We start from the raw sequence: 22,019 nt of genomic DNA, 5'->3' as shown, positions 1-22,019 counted from the left end.
CAGCGGCACCCATTTTGTCTCCCTTGGTCAATATCTGACCGCATATAGCGGCCAAATTACCAACTCAAGTAGAAGCTTCATGCACGAAAAAGTTTTGTTTTTCAATCAATGAAGCCGTCGTGTGTAGACTTTAATTACTGAGTCCTAGCTCAGTCACAATCATTCACAAGATCCACACAAACTGTCAGTTGTTCCACATAAAAAAGCCGTCTTCTTTTGAGCTTGCTATTTCCTGGTCAAACATGTAACTTTAAGAGCATTTGCACCAAAACATTACGGCAAAGTAGGCTGGGAACAGGACGTGCTCCCAGCGACGCTACAATACAATAAAATACAATACTGCATGCATGCATGCGGCAGCGGGAGCAAAACTGAGTTGGGTTGTACTTAATTGAAGTATTTTAGAATGTACTCACGTTATTTTTGATCAACCTCATTCACAAATCCATCAAAGTCCTCATCTTCTGTATTCGACACAAACAAAGCCGTCTTCTTTTCCGTTCGCTACTAGTCTGTTAACTTGTCAGTGTTATTCAGCTCCGAAGCAAAGAAGGAAACTTCTCCTGTTGCTTCTGCCAACTTTATTTATTGAACGCGGCCACCAGACAGCAGCTCAGAACACACACACATCTCTCAGCATCGTCTCTCCTTCCTGCTTGCCCACAAGGCAAAGGTTAAACAAGCCCCACTACATAGCTGTCCAGCCAATGCCTGTAAGAAATGACACCGTTTATTTCCTGGTGTGAGACAATGTGCACAATGTGTGTCAATACTGTAATGCTGCTTGTTGTGGGGAAGGAGAGACTCACGTCGCCGATGCACTTTAATGGCTTTATTAACAGCGGAGAACACTGCAGGACTTTACATCCACGCCAACATAAACACACTTCCCAACTCTCTCCAAACTCACAGCTAGAACTGAGCCTAGCTCTCCTGCTCGGGACGCCCACCGTCACTTCCCGTCACTTCCTGATGAACTAAAGCTGTAATGACACTCTGCCGTATAAAAAGTAAAATATTAAAAACAAGCGTAAGACATTACTAGCACAGCTTTGTTCTGTGGGTCGTGGATAACAACAAGCCTAGTAGATTCAAGATTCAAGAGTTTTATTGTCATATGCATGGTAAAACAGCAGTTATACTAAGCAATTAAATTCTTATTCTGTTCATTCTCCCAAGAAAAGAATAAGAACATCAGTAGTGCTGTGCAACTTTTATCCACAGTGCTCTCTACTGGTCAACATCATCCCCCCCCCCCTTACTGGTCAGCATTCAAACTGGATGCCAACCTGTCTATAGAGGCCACCTGTCTATAGCGGCCACTTTTGCAGACTCCCTCTAGACTCCCTCTTATGCTTGAAAATGCTTCATTTAGGTAAAAAAAAAAAAAAAGTACAATTTGCTTAAATATGCATATTTTTGGACTGATAATAGGCCGTATTCAACCACAAAACAGCAATGATTTATGAAATCATTCAATACCAAAGACGTCTTTGTACATGATTTACATTTTTTTTGCGTGAGAGGCAAAAAGAAATGATGATGCAACTGCAAAAGACAAAAAAAATGACCGAAAGAAGTCGCTTTTCGAGCAGTTTTAAGCCATAAAAACGGCCACAAGATGGCAGAGATGCATTTGATAAGAAATGGCCAAGAATCTTTTTCATGTAAAAAAACACACGCGACAGCAAGGAGGACGTGGGAGAGCGTGGATGAGTGTAGCGTGCAGGAGGTTATACATTGGAGGGAAATTTTAACACGTGCGCACACATGCACACACGTATTTCAGTTCCAAATGGGAAAATTGTAAATAGTTCATGGTGTCGTAAATTTATATTTGTAAACACTTTTTTTCCTGATGAAAGAAGGGAGTGTAATGTTTCTTTTGGTAGGTTCCATGTTTATTTAACCATAGAACACAATATTCTGTGTGCCTTGGAAGATCAGTCGAAATGGTCTAAAATGTCCACTACTGGAGGTGTTGTCTTTTGACACATGGCTGGGATTGAATGAGTTCATGAAGAAACTATTTTGTAAACCGCGATAGAGAGAAGCTGCAAAATTGAAAGTGAAGGATTTACTGCATGTATTGGTGTGGAATTGGTGTTGGTTGGATCTCAGCATGGGGGGAAACTTTGACACCGGATCCCTGCCACATTCGCAAAACGAAAAATGCCACATTCGAAAAATGTTTTGTTTCCCAAAATAGGCCGTTTTCTTTTCCCCTGCAGAAAACACACTGCACTGGGTGCTTCTGTTCTATGGAGACATGGATGATAGTCTGTCATTGAACACTAATGAGTTGTGTTGTTTTGGTTTTTAGCCACTGTGTGTGTGTGTGTGTGTGTGTGTGTGTGTGTGTGTGTGTGTGTGTGTGTGTGTGTGTGTTGGGTCACACTCCACTTGCATTTTGTGTCCATTTGGAGAAAGAACAGCTGAGGCAAGCCAAGCAGACACAAGACAGGAAATGAGATCTTCTGTCCAGGCCACACTGTTCTTCTTATTGTTTCTTTTGAATGTAAATATAAATGATTGTTACTATTCAGTGCAGCTGGACGAGATGCACGACACTTAAACACACGCTGCAGCTTGTTATCATGCTAATGATGCACTTTGGCGTCATTGTGGCCACCGCCACAGGGAGGAGGAAACGCAACCATGACACTTCCGTGCACATTAATGCTTTTTGACACGTCGTCGGCCCGGCTAAGTGCGCTCCTGTCATACCACCAGCTCGTGAATTACCACTCGTCACATTCAGCTACAAAATACTCCTGGATGTAACCTCCACCCGTTCCATTTATCCACGGAATACGAACAACGCGCACGCTGAAGTTGCACAAAAGGTCAAGCAGGATTCCACCCGCCGTCGCTATGGGAACATGGCGGCGTCCTAGTGTGGAGGAAAAGGCTTTTCTGCCTTTGACTGTTTGTCTTGTTGTGTAACGGCACAAAAACAACCCCTGGTAAAAACAGCAGCTGTGTGCATAACACTCACAAAACTTAAATTCTGTAAATATGCTAAGAAGTTGTATGCATTTCAAGGAACAAGTGTATCTCAGCTTTGTCATAAAAAGTAGGTGAAAAATCCTATTATTCATATCAATTTCACCCCTTTTTTTTCCCCCTATTTTGCTTTTTTTTTTTCAAATATTTCAACTTTCTACTTAAAAAATCTTCATAAATGTTCTTATCATAATATTCTGACTTTATTCCCCCATTGTACAACTTTTTTCCCCAACCTAATGTTCCAAAAACTTTATTTTGTTTATCATAATATGACTTTTAAAAAAAGAAAAAAACAAAAACAAAAAAAGAGAGACAAGGACAACAGCAGCAACAACAACAATAGTGACAGAACAACAGAAACATACAGAACGACATCAGCAAATAAATGTCTGTGACAACTATAAAGACGAACAAGGACATAAGGACAAAACAATATCAACAACCACAATGATAACGCTGTCAATGACAATCACACATAATAGTAGTAATGAAATGATGAACTATGATAGTGATTACAATGACAATACTGCATTGAAACAGTCACACATAATAGTAGTAATGAAATGATGAACTATGATAGTGATCACAATGATAATACTGCATTGAAACAGTCACACATAATAGTAGTAATGAAATGATTATCCATGATAGTGAACAGAATGAAAAGTACTGTAATGCACATCATTGTAAAAATATATATATATATATATATATATATATATATATATATATAGTCATACTGCTGATATCACCGTCACTGTAATAAAACCAACAACATAATAACACCCTGGTTAACTCAGTGAGTAATGTGGGGAAGTACGTATGTACTGTGAGTGTGCATATGTACAGGTATCTCTGTATGTGAGGAAGACTTCATATATATGTAAAGGTACAGAAATGTGTGGGTGTGTAATTGTCACTGAGAATGCATGAAAGGAAAGGGGCCGCCTTCACGTCCCAGAGAGCCCCGCCCCAAATAGCCAGGCCGGGCCCCGGCCGCCAGAAGGTCACCAGGCCCATAGGGGCACGCACGCACATACAGTACACACTCCTACGCACCCAAACGCACGCACATACACACCCCTACGCGCACGCTCATACACACACCTACTTACTCAAGCGCGCGCGCACACACACACACACACACACAGTGGTCGACTGCCCGACACCCGGAAGCCCCAAAATTGTGACTTTTCTTGTTAGAATGCAACTTCTTTTGTCTCTGAATATTTTGACTTTACTCTCGTACATTTTTCCATTGTTGGTGCTGTGTTGTTATTTTTTTTCCCCATTATATTTTGACTTTATATAGCTTTTTCCCCGACCTAATTTTCCAAAAATTACCGCCTTATTTTGATTCTTCTCATTTTACAACTTTTAAAAAAGTACCTAACATTTCCACTTTATGCTACTCCAATGACATTATTTTTCATCATAGTATTGCAACATTATTCTGGAAAAATAATGACCTTTTCTCATTACATTACAACTTTTTTCTCCTAATATTTGGACTTTATTCTTGAAAAATTACTGCAGATTTTTACATTTTTGCTGTTTTTTTCTTGTTAAATTGTTTTAGAATGTGCTGCAGGCCAATTTTTAAAAAATGAGTGGGGGGCCAAACCAGCAGTTCCAAATCTATTTGTGGCGTTCCAATTTATCTGTGGCGGGCCGCCCCAAACAGTAATCCTTCATTTATCACCGTTAATTATTTCCCGACCCAACCCTGATATGTCAAGTAGGATTCCTTATTTATAAATGAAATATTTTGTTAGTTAGAAAAACCTGTTTACAACCTTCTAAATATGCTTTTTAACATTTTTAGAGCCCTCTAGACATGAAATAACACCCCTATAGTCACCTTTACCCTCCTATTACCCAATATAGTAGACATAAGAAAAATAAGACATATTAGGCATGAAAACCTGTTTACAACCTTCTAAATACGCTTTTTAACATTATTAGAGCCCTCTAGACATGAAATAACACCCTTACAGTAGACATAATAAGAGAAAATAATACATAATATAGACTCACATGTTGGCATTGGGAGAGTTCCTTGTTTGCTTTTGTTTTTTTTTACTTCTGTTCTGTACAGTACTTCTTGTGGTGGTTATTGTCTGATCAATGTAACATTACTGACCCCTAGTGACCAGTGTAGAATACTACATATCATCATTATGTCTTTGAATGTGTCTTGTAAAAATGCCTTATATCTGTATTTTGCTTTATTTAGCCATTTTATGCTTGAAAATGGGCCACAAAACAGCAATGATTTATGAATGTGTGTATTTTTGGAAAAGCGTGAAGCTGTAAAATTCATACCCGCTGACTGACTTCCTGTCCCGTCTTCTTCACAGCGTCAGATAGCGAGCAGGATTCCGCAGTGAAACTGGATCAGGAGCGGGCGGACATCGTCGCCAAATATGACAAGGTCGGCCCCCGTTTTCTTTTTCTTTTTTCTTTTTCTTTTTTTATTAGGCATACAGCCTGATAAAGATCTGTGTGTAGTGGTACATCACACCCTCAAAGACAAATGGTGACACGGGTGGGAGTATTGGACCCCCGTGTAGGCCACACACTCACGTCTCAGCTGGCGATTCAGCAGCCAATGAAGAAGAAGTGATTGTATGCCCCAAAGGAGTGTGGGCGAACTGTAATGTGGAGCTCTGACTTGATTTCACTTCCCACTGAGTGCAGCAGGAAGTACTGTACGTACGTGACCTCCACGTCCTCACTCTGACACCATTACCTCCATTTCTCATCATCTGCTGCCTCTGTGCGAGCGGCGAAACATTATTACTTTCCGAGCGCACCCCCTTCACACCTTCATTGTATAACAACTCCACAGCGTCTCTCTGCTCTCTCCCAGGGAAAAGAGGCCACCGTGGAACCCTGGGAGGACACCAACTTCCACCTGTACAAGCTCATCGACCGCTTCGGCTTCCTGCAGTAAGGACACACGCACACACAATGTTTTATTTTCCCCAAAATGAGGCATTTTCAAGTATAAAAATATCTAAATGAAGTAAAATACAAATATCAGGCATTCAGAAGATGCATTGACAGACGTTGTGATGATATGTAGTACTCTACACTGGTCACTAGGTGTTAGTAATGTTACTGTAAGGTTGGTGGAGACACACAAGCACCAGACTCGATGGGCGGAACAACAGGCTTTTATTGCAGCTTTGAATCATCTCACGGCAGGCACAGTAATCCCTAACACGGGATACTGTTGCGGGTTGTCACCCACGCCAAGCTAAAACTCAACTGAGAACCCCCGACCTCACTTCGTGTCCACCATTGGAATACTTTTACATTAACACACGAGCACAAGTCTTATTTTCTCTTATTATGTCTACTATATTGGGTAATAGATTCAAGATTCAAGAGAGTTTTATTGTCATGTGCATGGTAAAACAGCAGTTATACTATGCAATGAAAATCTTATTCTGTTCATTCTCCCACGAAAAGAAAGAAAACACAAGAAAGAATAAGAACATAAGAAACATAAATACCAATAAATTAAGCAACAACAACAGAAGAGACATTAATACAGATTAATAATACAAATAAATAAATAAAGTGCTATGAGTGTGTGCGTGTGTTGCGTGCGGCGTGTGTGAGTGCTTCGTTGAGAAGCCTGATGGCCTGTGGGTAAAAGCTGTTTGCCAGCCTTGTGGTCCTGGACTTCAAACTCCTGTAGCGTCTGCCTGACGGTAGGAGTGTGAATAATGAGTGTTGTGGATGTGTGCTGTCCTTGATGAGGTTGTGTGTTCTTCGTAGGACTCTAGTTTTATAAATGTCTTGCAGTGAGGGGAGGGCTGCCCCAACAATGTTCTGTGAGGTCTTGATCACCCGCTGGAGTGCCTTCCTATCACGTGTTGTACAGTTACCGTACCAAACAGTGATGGAGGCGGTAAGGACACTTTCCATAGTGCATCTGTAGAAGCAACTCAGGATTGTGGTGGACATGCCAAATTTCCTCAGTCTTCTCAGGAAGTACAGTCTCCTTTGGGACTTCTTCTTCATAATAATAATAATAATAATAATAATAGGAGTGTAAAGGTGACTGTAGGGGTGTTATTTAATGTTTAGAGGACTCTAATGATGTTAAAAACAGCATTTAGAAGGTCCTAAACAGGTTTTCTATGTCTCATTTTCTCTTATGTCTACTATATTGGGTAATAGAAGTGTAAAGGTGACTATAGGGGTGTTATTTCATGTCTAGAGGGCTCTAATGATGTTAAAAAGTGTATTTACAAGGTGGTAAACAGGTTTTCTATGCCCCAGTACCAAAATGTTGCATTTACAAATATGGATTCGTACTTGACCTACCACGGTTGTCAGGGACCAACCGGATTACAGAACGTAAATTTCACTTTTGTGTGTCTTAGCACATACAAGTAGCTGTGATGCGTTCAAGGACTGCCAAAGCAAGTGCGAAATCTTAACGCTAGAGAGAAAACATTATCAATGGAAGACAGATATTTAAAGGTGCTTTCTGACAGCAACTCTTCTCAACGAGCAGCAGGTGCTGCTGGGAGCCCATCCCATAGCACAAACAGGCGGCTCCGTCTCTTTTGGGACATTAAAGAAGAAGCAAGGGAAGAGACAGGTCATTTGTAGTTGTAAACATCTTTGTGTTTGTTACTCACATGGTGTCTTCTGTTGTGCAAATCACTGCCACAGATAGATAGCAGCACTGTGTGGAACACAGAGATACAGTATGTGTTTCATCCTTCTTCTTTTCAGTGACAATGAGCTGCCGTCCTACGACTCGCTGGAGGAAAAGGTGACTGACGTCTTTTCTCAGTCTTCAACCCGCGCTAGAGGACATCCATCTGTGACTATTTTTACACACTATTTAAAATCTTGAGGGGGGAGATTAGTAGTCTTCAAATTTGAGAATGAGATGTGTTTTTATGCAGATAATCCAGCCTATTTTTGTAGAAAATAACTTTTTTTTTTTTTCAGGCTGTGGCTGCTGAATCGCAAATGTGCAGGCATCCACTGACTGTCATAGATTATACACACTTATGAAGAACAAGACATATTTTCTGTGGGGGGAAAAAACAGCCTATTTTCAGAGAAAAAGTAAAAAAAAGAAAAATAATAATTTGGGTTAAAAAAAATTTTGCAAATTTGTGAATGAGATGTGGTTTTTTGTAGGAAAAAACAGCCTATTTTTGTAAAAAAAAAAAAAAAAAATTGTGTTTTTTGTTGGAAAAAATGTAAAATATACATTTTTTGTGATCTAAACCTGCAGATTAGTGAATGAGGTTTTTTTTTTTCAAATTTCAAAATTTCAGAAAAAAAGGGTTTTCAAAACTCTGATTTCTGAAAGAAATGTGTTTTTTCCAGATAAAAAACACCTAGTTTCAGAGAAAAAAAATAAATTTTCCAAACCCAAAAATCTGCACGTTTCTGAAAGATGTGGTTTTAATTGAATTTAAAAAATATATTTTTGGGATGAAATATCTGCAAATTTCTGAAAGAAATGTGGAGGTTTTTTTGCAGAGAAAAAAATGTAAATAATTTTTTTTTTAATTAAAAAAAATGGCAAATTTCTGAAAGAGATGTGTTTTTCTGCAGGAAAAAAGTCTATTTTCAGAGAAAAATTTAAAACAATATTGTTTGGATCGAAAATTTGCTAATTTTGGAAAGACATGATTTTTTTTTTGTAGCCGCACGGTGGTCTAGTGGTTAGCATGTTGGCCACACAGTCACAGTCTGGAGATGGGAAGACCTGGGTTGGATTCTCCCTTGGGCATTTCTGTGTGGAGTTTGCATGTTCTCCCCGTGTGTGTGTGTGTGTGTGTGTGTGTGTGTGTGTGTTTTTTCTGGGTACTCCGGTTTCCTCCCACATTCCAAAAACATGCATGTTAGCTTCATTGGAGACTCTAAATTGTCCATAGGTATGAATGTGAGTGTTTGTCTATATGTGCCCTGCCATTGGCTGGACACCAGTCCAGGGTGTACCCCACCTCTCGCCCCAAGTCAGCTGGGATAGGCTCCAGCATACCCCCCCACCCTAATGAGGAGAAGCGGCATAGAAAATAGATGGATGGATGTTTTTTTGCAGAAAAAAAATGTGTATTTTCTGAGAGAAAAAAAACGGAAAATTGCTGAAAACGAGATGTGTTTTTTGCAGGAAAAAATGCCTATTTTCAGAGGGGAAAAAAATTGAAAATATTTTTTTGCAATGAAATATCTGCACATTTCTGAAAGAGATGTTTTTTATTTTAGAGAAAAAATTAAAATATATATATTTGTTAAACAATATTGTTTTGGATCAAAAATTGAACATTTTTGAAAAAAAAATTTTTGCAGAAAAAGTTGCCTTTTTTCAGAGAAAAAAAATGTATATTTTTTTTTAAATAAAAAAATGCAATTTCTGAAAACAAGATGTTTTTTGCAAGAAAATCCATCAAAGTCCTCATCTTCTGTATTCGACACAAACAAAGCCGTCTTCTTTTCCGTTCGCTACTAGTCTGTTAACTTGTCAGTGTTATTCAGCTCCGAAGCAAAGAAGGAAACTTCTTCTGTTGCTTCTGCCAACTTTATTTATTGAACGCGGCCACCAGACAGCAGCTCAGAACACACACACATCTCTCAGCATCGTCTCTCCTTCCTGCTTGCCCACAAGGCAAAGGTTAAACAAGCCCCACTACATAGCTGTCCAGCCAATGCCTGTAAGAAATGACACCGTTTATTTCCTGGTGTGCACTGGTCAATACTGTAATGCCGCTTGTTGTGGGGAAGGAGAGACTCACGTCGCCGATGCACTTTAATGGCTTTATTAACAGCGGAGAACACTGCAGGACTTTACATCCACGCCAACATAAACACACTTCCCAACTCTCTCCAAACTCACAGCTAGCACTGAGCCTAGCTGTCCTGCTCGGGACGCCCACCGTCACTTCCCGTCACTTCCTGATGAACTAAAGCTGTAATGACACTCTGCCGTATAAAAAGTAAAATATTAAAAACAACATTAACATTAACATTACTCGCACAGCTTTGTTCTGTGGCTCGTGGATAATAACAAGCCTAGTAGTGCTGTACAACTTTTATCCGCAGTCACACAGTGCCCTCTACTGGTCAACATTCAAACTGGACACCAACCTGTTTATAGAGGCCACCTGTCTATAGCATCCACTTTTGAAGTCTCCCTTTAGTGGCCGCTATAGACAAGTTTGACTGTATATTTCCTGATCAAAATGTGTTTTTTGCAGGAAAAAGTGCCTATTTTCAAAGGAAAATATATATTTTTTTGGGGGGGGGGGATGAAATATCTGCGAATTTCTGAAAGAGGTGTTTTTTGCAGAAAAAGTTGCCTATTTTCAGAGGAAAAAAATGTAAAATGTATATCTTATTTTAAATTTAAAAAAATGCAAATTTCTGAAATATGTTTTTTGCAGAAAAACGTGGCTATTTTCAGGAAAAAAAAGTTTAAAAAATGTGTTTTTTTAAATCTGCAAATTTCTGAAAGAGCTCTTTCTCTTGACGGCCCTTTTTCCAAGAAAAAAAAATATATATAGAGGATGACTCGGTGTCAGAAAAGGTGACTGACGTCGTCTCTTCCTTCAATCTTCAATGCACGCTGCAGGACATCCATCTCTGATTATTTTTAACATACCACTCAAAGACTTGCACTCAAAATAATCACCTGGGAGCCTTTTGCGACGGTTTATGGACATCTAACGCTTTGTCTTTCAACACACACAGCACAAAAACACGGAGCTGGAGAGGACCACCAAGTGGCTGAAGATGTTGAAGAGTTGGGACAAGTACAAGAACAGCGACAAGGTCAGTTACTTGAAGAACAAACACGGAAATGCGTCCAAATTGTTGGCTTTTTAACGCGTACATTTACAAATGATTACCCACATACGGTGAATGACTGGAAAAAACGGCCTATTTTTGGAGAAAAAATTGTGGGTTTTTTTAATCAAAAATCTGCAAATTTGTGAATGAGACGTGTTTTTTGCACAAAACATGGCCTATTTGGAAAAACATTTTAAAATACATTTTTCTAAATTGCAAATTTGTGAAAGAGGTGGTTTTTTTCCAGGGAAAAAATAAATATTTTCTAGCTAAAAATTTTAAAAATACTTAACTACTTATATTTTGTTAAAATGGAAAGAAATATGCAAATATATATATTTTAAATCAATACCTACAAAGTTGTGAATGAGATGTTTTTTGCAGAAAACGGCCTATTTTCAGCAAATTTTTTCAGGGAAAAATTTTTAAAAATTGTTTAAAAAACATTTTTTTAATCATACATTTGCAAATTTGTGAAAGAGCCTATTTTATAGCAAAAAATATATATTTTTTAAATACTTATTTACATATATATTTTTTTTAAATATCAAAATATGTAAATACATTTTTGTTTCTGCAGAAAATGGCCTATTTTCCAAGAAAAAAATAAAAAATATTTTAAGAAATTATCAAAAATCTGCAAATTTGTGAAAGGGGTGTTTTTCAGGGGAAAAACAGCCTGTTTTGTTGCTAAAAAATATATATATATATATATATATATATATATTTTAAAAAATACAAAAATAAAAAATACTATACAGGATCCGCTGTCGTGAGAAACAACCAATGAGGATGCAACATGCTAAGCTCCTCCCTCTTCTCCCAGCATCTTTCATTTCAGTTTCTTTCATTCATCCATTTCTTCTCGACGCGGGAAGCAAAATGTTGACTTTTTTTTGTGTGTTTGGCCACACAAACACACACGTTGACTCTGTGTCCTAAAGGCCGATTTCCCCTCCTAGCTCGCTCGCAGGATCTATAAGGGGATTCCACTGCAGCTCCGAGGGGAGGTGTGGTGCCTCCTGCTGGATATTCCCAAAATGAAAGAGGAGAAGAAGGACTTCTATGAGGTACCAAGATGGATTCAATGTGTGTGTCGTCACAGGTGCTTTGATTTGTCTTCTGTGTGGCCCCTCGTTAGACTGCATGGTATACGTACAGTACATACATACAGTACATACATTCATATGTACATACATTCATACGTACATACAGTACATACATTCATACGTACGTACATACAGTACATACATTCATACGTACATACATTTATACGTACATACAGTACATACATTCATACAGTACATACATTCATACGTACATACAGTACAGACATTCATACGTACATACAGTACATACATTCATACAGTACATACATTCATACGTACATACATTCATACGTACATACAGTACAGACATTCATACGTACATACAGTACAGACATTCATACAGTACATACATTCATACGTACATACATTCATACGTACATACAGTACAGACATTCATACGTACATACAGTACATACATTCATACAGTACATACATACAGTACATACATTCATACAGTACATACATTCATACGTACATACATTCATACGTACATACATACGTACATACAGTACATACATACATACAGTACATACATTCATACGTACATAAAGTACATACGTACATACAGTACATACATTCATACGTACATACAGTACATACAGTACATACATTCATACAGTACATACAGTAATACGTACATACACTACATACATTCATACAGTACATACATTCATACAGTACATACACTACATACATTCATACGTACATACAATACATACAGTACATACATTCATACGTACATACATTCATACAGTACATACACTACATACAGTACATACATTCATACGTACATACAGTGCATACATTCATACCATCGTCTCTCAACTTCAGAACCAGCACCCCCAATCCCTCCTCCTCATCTCCGGTGACTTCAATCATGCTTCCCTGTCCTCTGCTCTTCCCACCTTCACCCAGTATGTCAAATGCCACACTAGAGACAATAAAACTTTGGACCTCCTGTATGCAAACATCAAGGATGCATACACCTCATCCCCCCTCCCCCCGCTGGGTCGTTCTGATCACAACCTCGTCCATCTCGTCACAGACTACACTCCAGTAGTGAATAGACAACCCCCTGTGAAGAGGCCTGTGAAGCAGTGGTCTGAGGAGAGCAGTGCTCGGCTCAGAGACTGCTTCCAGACAACAGACTGGGAAGCGCTCTGTAGTCCCCATGGCAGTGACGTTGACAGCATGACACACTGCATCACAGACTATATAAACTTCTGTGTGGAGAACACTGTGCCCTCTAAGGTGGTGCGGTGTTTTCACAACAACAAACCCTGGATGACCTCTGAGATCAAGGCACTGCTGAACAAGAAGAAGAAGGTCTTCAACTCGAGGGACAAGGAGGAGCTGCGCAGAGTCCAGAGGGAACTCCGGCATAAGATCAGGAAGGGGAAGGACTGCTACAGATGGAAACTGGAGAAGCGGCTGGAGCAGAATAATGCCAGGGAAGTCTGGAGAGGCCTGCAGACCATCACAGGCCATGGCAAAGGAGTGGGGAGAGACCAAGCCAGTGGGGACAAGATCTGGGCAGATGAACTCAATCTGTTTTTCAACAGATTTGAGTCTGCCCCCCCTCCATCCCCTACCAACTCACCACTCTTCACCCCCACATCCACATCCCAGCCATCCTCTACCCCCCCCACCCCCCCCCCCCCCCCCCCCCCCCACCCCCACCCCTCACCATAACTGATGATCAGGTGAGAAGTCAGCTGAGGAAGATCAAGGCAAGGAAGGCCCCGGGACCGGGCGGCATCAGCCCAAGAATCCTCAAGGACTGTGCTGACCAGCTCTGTGGAGTGTTAAGGCACTTGTTCAATCTCAGCCTGAGCCTGGAGAAAGTCCCGGCCCTGTGGAAGACCTCCTGTGTGGTCCTGATACCAAAGACACCGCGTCCCAAGGAGCCTAACCACTTCAGGCCTGTTGCCTTGACCTCTCACCTGATGAAGACCATGGAGAGGATTATCCTGCAGCACCTGCGACCCCTGGTGGGCACTCAGCTGGACCCCCTGCAGTTTGCTTATCGGCCTCGGATCGGAGTGGATGACGCAGTGATCTACCTGCTGCACAGATCACTGCTACACCTGGAGGACAGCGGGAGCACTGTGAGGGTCATGTTTTTTGACTTCTCCAGTGCCTTCAACACCATCCAGCTGTCACTACTCAGAGTGAAGATGGAGAGTGTGGGAGTAGACCAACAACTGACTGCATTGGGTTATAGACTACCTCACCAACAGACCACAGTATGTGAGGCTCCGTCACTGTGTGTCTGACATGGTACTCTGCAGCACAGGTGCCCCTCAGGGTACAGTGCTCTCCCCTTTCCTCTTCACCCTCTACACCTCGGACTTCACACACAACTCCACACAGTGTCAAATCCAGAAGTTCTCCGACGACACAGCCATCGTTGGTTGTGTTTCAGAGGGGAATGATCTGGAATACAGGACGGTCATCAGGGACTTTGTCAGCTGGAGTGAGCTTAACCAGCTACAACTCAACACCAGCAAGACAAAGGAGATGATCATTAACTTCCAGAGGAAAACATCTCACTTCACACCGGTGAACATCCAGGGAGCGGACATAGAGTTGGTAGACAGCTACAAATTCCTGGGTGTTCACCTTACCAACAAACTGGACTGGTCCGTCAACACCCACGCCCTCTACAAGAAGGGCCAGAGTCGCCTCCACCTGCTGAGGAGACTGAGGTCCTTTGGTGTGTGCAGGACTCTTTTACGGACCTTTTATGACTCTGTGGTGGCCTCAGCCATCTTCTATGCTGTGGGCTGCTGGAGAGGGGGCAGCACGGACAGGGACAGGAGCAGGATAAATAGGCTGATCAGGAGAGCGAGCTCTGTCCTGGACGGTCCTCTGGACTCCGTGGAGGAAGTGGGGGAGAGAAGGATGTTGGCTAAGCTGACATCCATCATGGACAACACCTCTCACCCGCTACATGACACTGTGGGTTCCCTTAGCAGCTCCTTCAGCAGCAGACTGTTACACCCACGGTGTAAGAAGGAGAGGTTCCGCAGGTCCTTCATACCGACCGCTGTCAGGCTCCACAACACCTGCACCACCTGAACCATGTTGTAGTCACTATGTCATTATGTATTCTTTACTTGTGTATCTTGCTTGCTGCTGTAACAAGTGAATTTCCCTGCTGTGGGATTAATAAAGTACTACTACTACTACTACATACGTACATACATTCATACAGTACATACAGTACATACATTCATACGTACATACATTCATACAGTACATACAGTGCATACATTCATACGTACATACAGTAGATACATTCATACGTACATACAGTACATACATTCATACGTACATACAGCTCATACATTCATACGTACATACATTCATACGTACATACATTCATACGTACATACAGTACATACATTCATACAGTACATACATTCATACGTACATACAGCTCATACATTCATACGTACATACAGTACATACATTCATACGTACATACATTCATACGTACATACAGCACATACATTCATACGTACATACAGCACATGCATTCATACAGTACATACATTCATACGTACATACAGTACAGTACATACATTCATACAGTACATACATTCATACGTACATACATTCATACGTACATACGGCACATACATTCATACGTACATACAGTACATACATTCATACGTACATACAGTACAGTACATACATTCATACGTACATACATTCATACAGTACATACATTCATACGTACATACATTCATACTGCACTGCACACATTCTAATACTACTACTACATCAATGTTAATGTTCAATGTTAAATGGATTCTTTCAGATTTCAAACAAAATAGTTTCACATTTTCAAAAAATGTATTTGCCAAATACTGGATTTGGAATTTTTAAAAGGAGATAGAAACAAAATAATTATTTGAAATGTAAAAATATATATATTTGAAATTTGAAAAAATGCTCACACAAAATGATGATTAGACATTTAAAAACTATATTTTTACCAACAAAATTATTTGAAAAATTAAAAAACATATTTGCAAACAAATATTGAATTTGAAATAAAAAATATTTGCAAACAATTGATTTTTTTTTAAAATAGATTTGTGAACAAAAATAGTGGATTTGAAATTTAAAATATATTTACAGTAAAATAATGATTTGGAATTTTAAAAACAGCTTTGTGAGCAAAAATAGAAATTCAAAAAAGATTTGCAAACAAAATAATGCATTGGAAATTTTAAAATGATTTACAAACAAAATAATAATTTGGATATTTTTTAATGACAAACAAAATTATAATTTGAATAAATAGATTTCAAATTAAAAAAAAAAAGATTTTCCAATAAAAATTCTGGATTTGAAATTGAAAAAAAATTGCAAACAGAAATTATGGACTTGAAATTTTAATAAATAAATATTTTCAAACAATATGGATTTTGAATTTTGTTTTTTAAATGTACAAACAAAATTATGGAATGAGACCGATTTCTTTTAAAAAAAAAAAAAAAAGTTGAAATGTAAAAGTTTTACAAAGCAAGAAAGGATTAGAAATGTCAGAACAAGTTTGTGAAAGAAAAATGACAAAGTTGTCGATTGTTGTTTGTTCCAGAAGCTGAAGGCCAGAGCGAGGGGTCTGTCTCCCGACGTTCGGCAGATCGACCTGGACGTGAACCGCACCTACAGGGATCACATCATGTTCCGGGACCGCTACGACGTCAAGTGGGTGCGCCCGTAACGGCTAGCTAGCACCGCCTGGCACCTTCTTGCTAACGTAAGGCTTTGCTTTGCAGGCAGCAGGCGCTCTTCCACGTTCTCACGGCCTACTCTGTCTATAACGTGGTGAGTTCTTCTACTCGGTGCGTCGTCAGCATCTGCATTGCTCCTGGGACGCCAGCGTGGATGTGTGTGTGTGCGTGTGTGCGTGCAGGAGGTGGGCTACTGCCAGGGGATGAGTCAGATCACAGCGCTGCTGCTCATCTACATGAACGAGGAAGACGCCTTCTGGGCTCTGGTCAAGCTGCTGTCGGGACACAAGCACGCCATGCACGGTATCAAACACACACACACACACACGTATCTCCTTGCTGCCAGCCAGGAACCTCTCATCCTCCCTCTCCTTCCTTCCTTCCTTCCTCCCTATGCAGGATTCTTTGTTCCCGGCTTCCCCAAACTCCTGCGCTTCCAGGAACACCACGACCGCATCGTCAAGAAGATGATGCCCAAACTCAAGCATCACCTGGTGACTCGCACACACCCCCACCACCCCACAACTGGCACACGCCACTCCTCTTCTTTTTCTTCCTCTTCCTCTTCTACTTCTCTTTCTTGTCCTCCTCCCCCCCCTTCCCTCTGACTTGAATCGACTTACGAGTTACTAGTAGTAATACAATTATTCCTTCATCACCAGTAATGGGCAAAGTACATTTTAAGTAGTTAGTTACTCGTTACTCTTAAAAAAGTAATTTGTCATGGGTACCAGTGACTTTTCCAAAGAGTAATCAAAATGAGTAACACAATTACTCCTTCATCACCAGTGTTGGGCATATTATTACTTTTTTTAAAACATTACTAGTTACTTTTATTTGTTAAGTAACAATTGATAGTTACCCAAAAAGTAATTGAATTTGTGACAGAATTACTCCTTAATCATCAGTGTTGGGGATATTGCTTTTTCCACTAGTTACTTTTATTACCAGTTACTTTTCCCAAAAAGTAACTGAGTTGGTAACACAATTACTCCATCAGCAGTGTTGGGAAAATACCTGTAATGAAGTAATCAGTTACAGTTACTAGTTACTGTCCCAAAAAAGTAATTGAATTAGTACATAAATACTCAATCAACTGTGTTTGGTTGTTACTTTTTTTTTAAAGTAGCTATAGTTACTAGTTACTTTTTTGAAGTAACTAGTCATAGTTACCTTCCCCAAAAAAGTAATTGAGTTAGTAACATAAGTACTTCTTCATCACCAGTGTTGGCATATTACCTTTTTACCTCAAATTAGTAGCAGAATGACTCCTTCATTAAGTAATAACCTAATAGTTACTAGTTACTAGTAGGTAGGAAAGTACACTTTGAATTCCACAACAGCACTCCGACTCGCCACTGATGCATCCACTTCTCTGGTGTGGCTCAGAGATGTCAGTTTAGCGAACGAGTCGAGTCTTTTGAACGGCTATTCTCGGAGACCAATGAAGACCGGTTCCCAAGTTGCGTATAAGAACTTTGTGTTCGTGTAATAAGGAATACTCAAGTAACTGCGAATCTGTTGTGGTCGTTCACTTAAAGGAGCCGTTCAAAAGGCTTGTTGGCAGAAGTGAGTGAGTCGATGCGTGTGAAGCGGCTGTTGGATGTTGGATGAATGTGTGGTTGTGCTGCAGGACAGCCAGGAGGTGCTGACCAGTCTGTACACCATGAAGTGGTTCTTCCAGTGCTTCCTGGACAGAGTGAGTACTTCATCCCCGATGCCCAATAAAGTAGTCGTCACAAACATCTCCACATTTTTTCCCGACCAGACTCCCTTCACCCTGACTCTCAGGATCTGGGACATCTACATCCTGGAGGGCGAAAGGCTTCTTCCCGCCATGTCCTACACTGTCCTCAAGCTGCACAGGAGTACGTCCCGTCAGTGCCGTCACCTCTCTGACACAGACGCTTCGCTTCCCACGCTAACTCGGCATGTGCCCCTCCCACCCCCGCAGAGCGCCTGATGAAGATGGCCATGGAGGAGCTGGTGGAGTTCCTTCAGGTGTCTCTGTCCAAAGATTTCCTCTTGGAGGACGACCTGGTGATCGAGCATCTCCAGGCCTCGATGGCGGAGCTCCGCAGGGTCAAGCTGGAGCTGCCGGCGCCAGGTAGCTCAGTCGCCAACGCCGTCCCGCGCGTTAGCCTGCTAGCACCTGCACAGCTGAGCTGCTTCCTGCTGAATCACAACTTAGCATCTTCTAACGTGTCTTCTCCTTAACCCCCCCTCCCCTCTCTTCCTCTTCTTCCGAACCAATGTTAGCCAACAACTACAAAAACGCGAGCGGGGGCCGTATTGGTTCCTACAACAGTAACGGGTGGGCTATCCTGACTGGTCTTGCCTCTTCATGTCCGTCCATCTTCTCAGTGCGTCCTGTCTGTGGCTTTGTCTGTCCAGCAGCCCCCGGGTCCCCCTCCCACACACACACCTTTTCCTGGTGTTTTTTGTATTCTTGCTTTGCTTGATGTGAAGTGCCGCAATTTCTCTCTGCTTATCTTTCCATGCTGGTTTTCAGCCCAGCCATGTCGCTCTCACCGGACCCGACGACTCTGGTTGCTGAGGACCCCCCCCCCAAAAGGCTTTTCTTTTGTACATGAATCAAACTGTGTTTACTTTTCTGTCTTTTGCCTGTGGAGATGATGTGTTGTCCTGAATGTAACTCTCCTAATGTGGCCTGGATGGCAGTGGTATTGCATGAATCCGTGTCCCCGTTGTGGCTCATCCGTGTCTCCAGCCATCAACGCTCGCTTTGTCATCCCCAAGTGGACTTTTCACCCGGGACCGCTGGTTTTGTCTTCCAGGTAAAGACGAGGAGTTCCCCAAGAAGCCCTTAGGGCAGCTTCCAGAGCTGGAGACGGCAGCCGTGAACCATGTGGGCAACGGGCAGAGCCACGCCGAGCCCGCCGAGCCTCCGAAGCAGCCCAGTCCGGTACCCGACCGCCAGGATAGCCGTCCCCCCAGTCGGTTACGGCGGGACTCGCTGGACAAGCCGATATGCCACCGCAAGGTCGACATGAGGGATGGTGGACGAGAGGCGGCCTCAAGGGAGCAGCAGAAGCGATCGGCTTCAACCACGCCCGAAAAGGGGCCGTCGCCGCCCTCGGCCCCAACCCCCGTCCCGCTGTTGAAGACTCAGAGTCACGTCATCGCCAACCACAACACCGGTTCTCACAGAGACATCACTCCCCGCTGGTTCAAGCCCTCCGAGACCAAACTAGAAGCCGCCAAGGCGATGGCAGCCAGAGAGGTCCAGCTGACCCGGGGGGTGTCTCCGGCCCCCTTCAGTCACGACGACGCACAGCAGCTCAACCGCTGGCCACATTCCAAGGGCTTTGTTCCGGGTGCCAACCGCGGGTCCAACGCCTCGCAGTATGACAACGTTCCAGGGCTGCTGGAGCAGGAATTTGAGATCTTGGAGCTGGAGAGACCTCCATCCAGGATGAGGACTCCTCGCAGCGAGACCCCCTATGGCGTACCATCCTTCCACCAGGGTGCTCTTGTTTATGGATCCAGTCTTGGTGGGAGCGTCATCTCAGGAGGGTCCAGGATGCCCTTGCACCCCCCTCCACCTTCATTTGACCACCATAACCCTGCAGGGGCCGACACTGACTTCCCTGGAAACCAAAACCACTACCACTCCCCTGGCAGGACCACTACTGAGGTCCCCATCTTTCATCCAGGCTACAGACACTATGCGCCGCCCTCTCAACGGATGGAGGATCAAACATATGCCACCACAAGGCGGCCCCACAGTAACAACTTCCACGATACGGCTCTTGTGAACACTTTTGCAACCTACCGCAGGCAGCCGCCACCCAGCACCACCCACAACCCTCGAAGACCACCTTTGCAGCTGGAGCTCCAGGGGCGCACCACCCCCATCTACCTTCAGAAGCTCACCTCCACCACACGGGTCCACGCCTCTGTGGACTACAACTTTGAGGGACAAACAAGAGGCGAACCAAACCCCCCGTATCATCCAGAGGGCGGACCCCAATGGGCCACGGAGGTGGAGCAGCCCCCTCAATCCCCGGGCGGTGTGCCTCGCTCGCCCAGCTTCCAGAAAGCCCAAATGTCTCCCGTGGAGGTGTTCACGTTCCCCGACACCGACGGGCTGCAGCACTACGGGACGACGTTGCGGGAGCGGCACCCCGTCGTACGGCAGCAGCTCCCCCAGCTGTTTAGAGGAGCGCACTACCGGCATGCGCAGGAGGCGTTCGCCATGCAGGACTCCATGCTGCTGTGACGGCAGGACAGTCGCTGACGTCGTGCGTTCTTCTACTGACTTCCAGCCTCACAAAGAAGAATTATTCATTCAAAGATGGAAAAAAAGGCTGAATGAATATTTGGATGTAAATGATCAACAAAGAGTGTAAAGAAATATCTTTTATGTTTTTCATCATAGTAGCGGAGCGAACGTTCCCTCCAGAGGAAAAGGAAGCGTCTTTATATTTCTAGATGTTAGTGGTCGATGTTGACGCTAGCGAGCTAGCTTAACTCCACACGCTTGGGAATAAAAGAATAACACGCTTACCTTTAGCATTTACCTTTCATTTATAGCACACCTTCGCTGAGGTTTTGCCCTCGATGAAGTGCAATGTTGGGCTTTTTTTTTTTTTTTTTTTTTTTTTACACACTGTAACGACATGTTGACCTCACGTAGGCCCGAGATGCACTCGCTGCTGGCAAAGTTGTCTTGAATTCATGACGTTTGATTCGTCTCAACACTGATGTGTCCACTACTGTTCTCTCACACGCACACACTACACTACATGCACATGCACTACACTACACGCACACACAAACACTACACTACACGCACATGCACAAGCACTACACTACTTGCACAAGCACTACACTGCACTGCACGCACATAAACGCTACACTACATGTGTGCAAATGTGTGGGAAGACATTTCAGCATGAAATGTGTCCTGTTCCCTCTTATGTGTATGTTGCTGCATTGGTGCTGAGTGTCGTTGCATTCCCTAAGTTATCTTGGTTGTTGACTAATCAGCAGATCATTTATCTTAATAAACTGACATGGAGTGGAAAATACATCTTGTATGGAAGCCCCTTTCTACCACTGACAAAATCTACTTATACAGTATATACTGTATCTGTATACAGTCAAACCTGTCTTAGTGGCCACCTTTATAGAAGGGCCACCTGCCTATAGCAGCCACTGAAAAATCCTCCCCCCAGCAAATGTACATGTTATAGACCCTGTGTATAAAAGTCACCTGTCCAACGCGGCCAGCGGCCACCCATTTTGTCTCCCTTGGTCAATATCTGACCGCATATAGCGGCCAAATTACCAACTC

General features: G+C 42.4%; 1 protein-coding gene across 9 annotated transcripts in view; it reads left to right on the top strand.

The window, feature by feature from the left end:
* usp6nl (USP6 N-terminal like) overlaps positions 1-21,325 on the top strand; it is a 41,019-nt gene extending 19,694 nt beyond the window's left edge. For 6 of the 9 annotated variants that reach the window (XM_054762188.1, XM_054762196.1, XM_054762161.1 and 3 more), the window contains 13 exons: positions 5,370-5,443; positions 5,882-5,961; positions 7,768-7,807; positions 10,744-10,824; positions 11,805-11,912; positions 16,564-16,673; positions 16,745-16,793; positions 16,882-17,002; positions 17,099-17,193; positions 18,333-18,398; positions 18,468-18,567; positions 18,654-18,806; positions 19,498-21,325. In XM_054762188.1, the coding sequence (XP_054618163.1) occupies positions 5,370-5,443; positions 5,882-5,961; positions 7,768-7,807; positions 10,744-10,824; positions 11,805-11,912; positions 16,564-16,673; positions 16,745-16,793; positions 16,882-17,002; positions 17,099-17,193; positions 18,333-18,398; positions 18,468-18,567; positions 18,654-18,806; positions 19,498-20,942 (2,522 nt within the window). In that variant the 3' untranslated portion in view covers positions 20,943-21,325. Of the gene's footprint in view, positions 1-5,369; positions 5,444-5,881; positions 10,825-11,804; positions 11,913-16,563; positions 16,674-16,744; positions 16,794-16,881; positions 17,003-17,098; positions 17,194-18,332; positions 18,399-18,467; positions 18,568-18,653; positions 18,807-19,497 lie in introns of all 9 variants that reach the window. The other 3 variants (XM_054762216.1, XM_054762205.1, XM_054762222.1) reach the window with 2 other exon arrangements.
* Positions 21,326-22,019: the final 694 nt, after the last annotated feature.

This window comes from Dunckerocampus dactyliophorus, chromosome 2 (genome assembly GCF_027744805.1).
Source record: "Dunckerocampus dactyliophorus isolate RoL2022-P2 chromosome 2, RoL_Ddac_1.1, whole genome shotgun sequence".
In the NCBI taxonomy this organism is placed as follows: Eukaryota; Metazoa; Chordata; class Actinopteri; order Syngnathiformes; family Syngnathidae; genus Dunckerocampus; species Dunckerocampus dactyliophorus.
Note: the sequence above shows the minus strand (reverse complement) of the source record. Positions and strands in the feature narration are given on the sequence as shown.